Source organism: Formica exsecta, unplaced genomic scaffold (genome assembly GCF_003651465.1).
Source record: "Formica exsecta isolate Colony F162 unplaced genomic scaffold, ASM365146v1 scaffold5, whole genome shotgun sequence".
Lineage (NCBI taxonomy): Eukaryota > Metazoa > Arthropoda > Insecta > Hymenoptera > Formicidae > Formica > Formica exsecta.
The window spans coordinates 72,706-79,779 of NW_021852241.1; the positions used below are offsets into that span (position 1 = coordinate 72,706).

Here is a 7,074-nt window from a genome sequence, read left to right on the forward strand (position 1 = left end):
AAAAAAAATAATTGTTTTTAAGAAAAAGTATGTAATTATTTACAATGTATTTTTTTAAACAATTATTTGTTTTTCTCTTTACACTAATTGATTTGTCTCATTATTCTGTACATAAAAGTATTACGGTAAGACTGTCGAAAACTAAATATTTTACGAGATATTTTATTTTTTATATCAAAATATTTCAGATTAAAATATAAAATAACTCAAAAAGTACTTAATGAAAAAATACTTTATTATAGTGTTTTGAAAAGCTCTCGAGATAAGCTACAAGAATATGCAATAAAAATATGGGGTTCCATTTAAGAAAACATCGATCACATTGACTTGGCCTTGAAAAGGTCACTCAAGGTCAAGTCCATACTTTCATCATATGTCCCCCTCTGAACCCTACAACTTTTGTATAAAACATTTTTTTCCATCTTGCTTACTTTACGAGATATTTGCGTGCGTTGATTAAAATGACTCACCCTGTATATTATTACTAATTGATCTTAGTTTTACCATCAAACAAACGTTAGAAAATAATGTTCCGTAAATGAGACATATCAACGTCATATTCGAGTCTTATGAGACCTAACTTAAAACATTTAATTAGTCATTTTGTGACCAAAATTTAACCAACATGCAATGGATATCTACATGAATATCCACTGAATATCTACATAAATATCCATTGAATACTTCTGTGGATATTTATAAGATCTCGTTTTGCGGACATTTGGATATTTAAAGCGTGTCTAATAGATGTTTCCTACATATTCGTGGATATCCCTAATGCACATTGAGAACATCCAGTAGATATCTGAAATACATTAATTTCTGTGTGGGTATTGTCCAGACATAATTTTGCCAGAGAAAAAAGTTGTTTCTTTTGACACGGACAATCACGCTTTGCATTCCGAATGCGGGAATTCTGGGACACCCTGTATACATATGTGTATAATAAATTACATATACATATAATATATTAATAATAGAAATTTTGATATTTAATTATTTATGAAAATAAAAATTATCTATGCAAGGAAAATTTTAATGATGATTTGGCGAAAAGCACGATCCCAGCATATTTTTTATATAGGGATTCTCTTAAGGCACACAGCGTTACACGCGCGATCGGCGGCTCGGCAGTCGAACTTTGAACAGTAATAGGGGGATGGTGCCTCAAATATCGGCCCGAAAAGAGCATCTAATTCTGAGCACTCTTAAACTAAAAGAAATCAACCATAACAAATATATATCAAATTAAATGATTCAAACTGAACTTTATTATATATAATAATTAAAATTTTGATAATAGCTTTTCACTAGTGGAATAGCCCTATTGGGGAAACCTTTAAAAAAAAAACGCATCAACAGTAGTACCTCGTGGGTAATGTGGAAAGCTATTATTAAAATTGTAATTATTATATATTACTGTCTAAAATATATTATTATAAACTGAACTTTATTATGGGCATAGTAATTGCTTACAAAAGCTATCTGTATTAACGAACGGAGAGGTATGCATAATTTTTTTATAACTGGATATTTCGACAGAATAAAGGTTGTAGCGTTGTTTGAAACGAATACAACGATGTATGATTTAATGTGAATAATTTACATATACGAGTTTTATCGGCTTAAAATATTGCGGGCAACAATCTTTCAATCAATCTTTTCATTTTCGGCCCTGCGATATGGCCAACTTCTGACTCGTGCGTTAGAGATTGACATATGTCATGTTGTTATTTGATCATAATACTCGAGTCAGTTGCCATATTGCAGGACCAAAAATGAAAAGATAGGCATCGTCTTCGATATTTTAAACTGGTAAAACTCATATAATATGCAAAATATTTATATTAAATCATACACAGTTTTATTTATTTTAAACAGTGCTACAACTTTTATTGTGTCGAAATATCCACATTGTTATAAAAAAATTATGCATACTTCTCCGTTCGTTAATACAGATAGCTTTTATAAGCAACTACTATGCTCACAATAAAGTTCAGTTTGAACCATTTAATTTGGTATATATTTGTTATGGTTGATCTATTTTAGTTTAAAAGATAAAAGGGGTGGCCACTTTTGGTGGGACACTCTGTATATGCAATATACGGAATATTATGTAGGATATTAACAAACTATAGGTATAAAATATTGAGAAATTGATATTTTGAAAAAGATAGGAAAGTTTCCATGAACGCGCGCGCGCGCGCGCGCGCGTGTGTGGAGACACTAGTAATTTTAGAGTTTAGAGATACTTATAATTCTTTGATATATATGTCGATAATTTTTTGTGTTAAATATTTTATTTATATCCGCTGTAGAATACTTTTATATTTCGATAATTTTTCGGTAACAACATACTGATTCTAAAACGTTTGTAATAACAGATAAATTACGTCTTTGTTTCTGTTCATTCTATTCATATTTATATCTTGCATATACATATATGCATATTGATTTGGCTATTGCATGCGACAGGATATCAACAAATGGCTTGACGATGCGCCCAAACTCTGTGGATTCTCCTCTGGCAGTGACTCTCCAGTACTTCACATTCCTCCAATTGAGTCTGGTCGATCGGGATCGAAAATAGAGATTACTACGCGTAAGAGACCGAGCTCCATCAAAATATTTGGTCCTCATGGACCGAGTCGACCGAAGAAAATACAGCGCACGATCGACCGTTTGCAACCCGGAAAGAGTAAGGGAAATTTACTTTTGAAAAAACCGCTCAATTTACCTAGCACCAACACCAATGACACCGCGGCATACGCCGCTAATGATAACGATCAATCGAGTAAGGGTCTTGATGAGGAACCGAAGCTCAGTTTAGGTACTGTGTTGAAGAATGTCGATTCCATACATTTAATCTGCAAAAGTTTGGTATCGTCACCTAATCTTTCAAACGATGATGAGGAGGAGGATCATGCCCTTACTCCATCTAATGTTAAAGAGGAAAAAACGTTGGGCGTTAAGGGTACGAAGACATCAAGCGCAGCGGAGGATAAAGAAACGATTCAATCCAAGAATACGGAGGAAGCGCAGAAACCAAAGTCCGCTACGCCGAATTTGAGTGCCTGGTTCAAAGCTTTCGGAGCGCCAAAATCAAAAAAGAAGGACGAGGAAGTGGAAGAGACCGCTCCGACGAAGAAAGATGGCGATCTACAGGAAGTGTTTTGCGGCAGGCAACGACGACTGAGCACCGGCGGTAGTAGTGTCAGTGAATCGGTGTCTAGTTTCTCTCAAGAATCGCCACCGGCGATTCCACGCGCGGCTCGTTCTCCGCAATGTCAACCCGCGATGACTCCGACTGAGCCAATAAGAGGCGCGGGATTTTATCAAGACGCACTGTCGACCGGAAGTAGTCCTTATAATAGTCCTTATTACGCGACGCCACCGAGATACAGCGCGCAATTGCCACCCACGCCATCCCCGCAAAATCCTCATCCTTTATCACCGGCCTATCCGTCGTCCTATGAGCAACAATCACCCGTCTATCCTCAGGTACACGCACAGCCGCCGTATCAATCACCGTATCAGAAAACCTCGCCCCAGGAAAATACCAACGAAGCATATTCGCAAATGTCGCCGCAACGTTTTCCGCAACAGTTGCCCGCCAACAATCAAAATCAATCTCCAGTCTATCCGCAACACTCTCCGCAACCGATGCAACCGGTTTATCCTCAACCATCAGATCGGACACCGCCGTCGAATTATTCGCAAGCCTCACAACAACCGCCTACGCAGAATTATTCGCAACCATCTCCGCAGCAGAATGCGGTCGCTAATTATTCTCAGCCTTCTCCTCAGGCAGTCGTCAATTATCCGCAAGCTTCTCCGCAGCAGCATTCACTGTTCCCGCAATCTTCCCCTCAAACACCACCGAATTATTCGCAACCGTCCCCGCAGCAGCAGCAGCACTCTCCGTACGCGCAATCCTCTCCTCAACAGCCCGCCGGATATGGTCGTCTCTCACCGCAGCCACCACCCGTGAACTATTCTCAATCCTCGCCTCAACCACCCAGCGGTTATTCGCAGCCGTCCCCTCAGCCACCAAATTTCTCCCCTCAGTCATCGTCGCAAACACGCTCCGTCAGTTACTCGCAATCATCACCTTCGCAACCATTGAACTCCTCCTTTCCGACTCCTCCGCAACTCGATCGAAACTACTCGCAATCGTCGCATCAACAGCAACAAATGCAGACTTTCCCCCAGCACGCTTCGCCGCAGACGCAAACATCTTCGTTTTCCGAACAATCACCGCAGAATAGCCCGTATTCGCAAACGTCACCGCAATCACTGACCAATTACTCGCACCAATCGTCCCCGCAACAGCCGCCAACATACTCGCATCCGCTACACTCACCACAGACACCGCCGAATTACTCGCAGCTTTCGCCGCAACAAACACCCGGAACAGCAACGGTAGCGAACTACTCGCAACCGTCGCCGCAACAGTCTTGTAGTTACTCGCAATCCTCACCTCAACGAAAGCCCGCGTGCAACCCGGCAACACCGTCACAACAATCACCCAGTTACTCGCAATCTTCTCCTCAACAGACGGCCAATTATTCTCAGCTTCACCCGAAAAACTCGGATCCCGCGGCCACGCCGTCTGCGACTTATCCTCAGGATTTTAAGCAAAATCCCACGTATGTCCAGCAGTCACCTACAATATCGTCGTCCGTGAGTGAATCTGATCATCGGACGGAATATCTAAAATCTAACGTTACCGAAAAGCCAGCGACGGGTGATCAACAGAGGAACTTTCCCATTCAATCAGAATCGTCGTTGAATCTAAATGCAGCGAATCATCAGATCTATCAATCATCAGGTCAATATCCGCCAACGTATCCGAATAGTTTTTCTAACGTCGAGCTTCAGAGGTCTGCCTCGAGACATAGCGGCGGTCAGCAACAGACGCAACAGCAATCAACGCCGCAGGAGTCGCGGCCCGGTTTTATGGAGATCCAGCCACGCGGTGGCTACCTTGGCAAAACAGCGCCGTCCAACAACAGCGGGGAACAATTACCCGCACCCTCGCCAAATCAGTTGCGGGCATTCCAGGAGAATTTGACGACGGCCCACGAGTCACTCTATCCGAGTGGTTTCCAATCTGGTTACCCGCTACCGCCACCGAATTCACGACCGGTATATCCTAGTCCGCATTATTTCGATGCCGGCTCCAAGTCCGCTGGTGGCGGCGGTGCGTCTGGTAGCCCTAATAGCAATCCACCTCCAATGAAGAAACGTGCGTACGAATCGGCGTCCAGTGGCAGCGGTGACGCATCCAGTTCGCACGGTCTATCGCAGGAGAGTGCGACGGCGCGTCCGAGTCAGGAGCAGTTCCCGAGTTTCGATCCGATGATGACTCTACCTCAATCGGAAATCTCCGTTTCGGTCAGTCAGTACGATGGCACACCGACGTTCGTCGGCGGCCTAGCCGATTCCATGGCGGCTAATCCAGCGTATGCGCGACTCAGTCTCGGTCTCGTAGGTCGGACACCACCGGATCGTAAGGAGCAGCAGCAACAGCAGCAATTATTGACCATCCCACGACCGCCGCCAGCGACGAAGGCGGAACATCTCGCCGCTTACGGTCGTGGTACCGCAACTGGCGCGACTGAACTTGAACAGCTCAATCTGCTGCAGAGCCTGGCGCAGAAAAACAGCCAGGGTATCTTGGCGATATCGCGAGGACGTGCCGGCGAGGGCGACGCGCGAACTGCGCCTTCTGCAGCTACGATGACGCCATCCACCGCGACGCCGTCCAAGACGAAGAGAAGCCGGAAGAGCAAGCATCCGCAACAGCAGGAGCAACAAAACGCGGCCGTCGTTACGGCCATCACGACGACCGCTGTCGATCAGCAGCAAGCGGCGAGTATAGCCGCTTTTCCGCAGTACGCCGATTCCATCGGCGCTCTGAAAACAGCAGCCGCGGTCCCGCCCGCCGGCAGTGCCTTCAACTTCGCCGCATCCACTAGCGGCGCGACTGCCGCGCCGTCGTTCGCCTACGACAAGGACGCTACCGCGGCGGCCGCATTCGCCTTCCTGACGGACGAGTTTCGCAATCCGACCAGCTATTATAATATGGCTCTACGGCAGCAGCAGCAGCAACAGCAGCAACAACAGCAGCCGCCACCGGTACCGCCGACGGTGACGAACGCCTCGGGTCAGCCGACTGCCTGTAACAAGCTCGGGAATCAGCCGCCAAGGAACTATCCGCCGCCTCATCCATTTCTGCATACGGCTGCCGCTGCTGCCGCCGCCGCTCAAAGATCTTACGTTTCACCGGTCTCCGCTTATGTAACGCCACACGGGCCCAATTTAATGGATCAAGCTGCCTATCAGCAATATCTCCATTCGCTCTACGCTCTTCAACCACCTCCACCACATCACCACAGACCATCCTGGCTTTAGCCGCTAAGATTTTTGGACGATCGATTCATGATGATGACAAATTAATCTTTTTGATGAGATGGACCTCGGAATGTAACTTTACGACGTACCAAAAGACGAGGAATCGTTTCAAACAGATCTATCGTCGTGCGATACTGAATGTTAATTGAAAGTCTCTTGGTGAACACGCGAGAGAGCAGTATGAACTCCTTCGTTTCATTTTTCTTTTGTTTTTTTTTATTTATAAATGACATCCTCTTCGCGAATTGTCTTTTTTATTGTTTTTTACGCAATTGACGGTGTGAGACTCTTTACGAAGCTAGATTGCTAGATAAATAAATCTTTGTAGATTTCTTTGGCTGTAGCTTCCTTTTTTACAAATGACCGACTAATTCGAATGTACCTTTAACATTTTTACACCATTCGTCGAAAGGAAGTATAGCTTCTAACCGATTTAAAAAAAAATAATCTGTATATATAAGGGACAAGTCTACTTTCGATATAGGAATTTTTGATAGTTTTCTAAAATGAAACCGACAGGTTTAATAGCTCTAATTAAGTCAAAGTCGCTAATGTCGAGAGTATATTGATCACACGTCTATCAAAAGTTCCTCCGTGCAAAATGTCGGGTAAAATATATATTTGTGAATAACAAGAATAATATATAATTATATATAT

General features: G+C 43.8%; 1 protein-coding gene across 1 annotated transcript in view; it reads left to right on the forward strand.

Annotated features, from left to right (window-relative positions):
- LOC115241488 overlaps window positions 1–7,067 on the forward strand; it is a 14,435-nt gene extending 7,368 nt beyond the window's left edge. Inside the window, exon 9 of the mRNA XM_029817254.1 lies at window positions 2,476–7,067. Coding sequence (XP_029673114.1) covers window positions 2,476–6,417 — 3,942 coding nt within the window. The 3' untranslated portion in view covers window positions 6,418–7,067. The remainder of the gene's footprint in view (window positions 1–2,475) is intronic.
- Window positions 7,068–7,074: the final 7 nt, after the last annotated feature.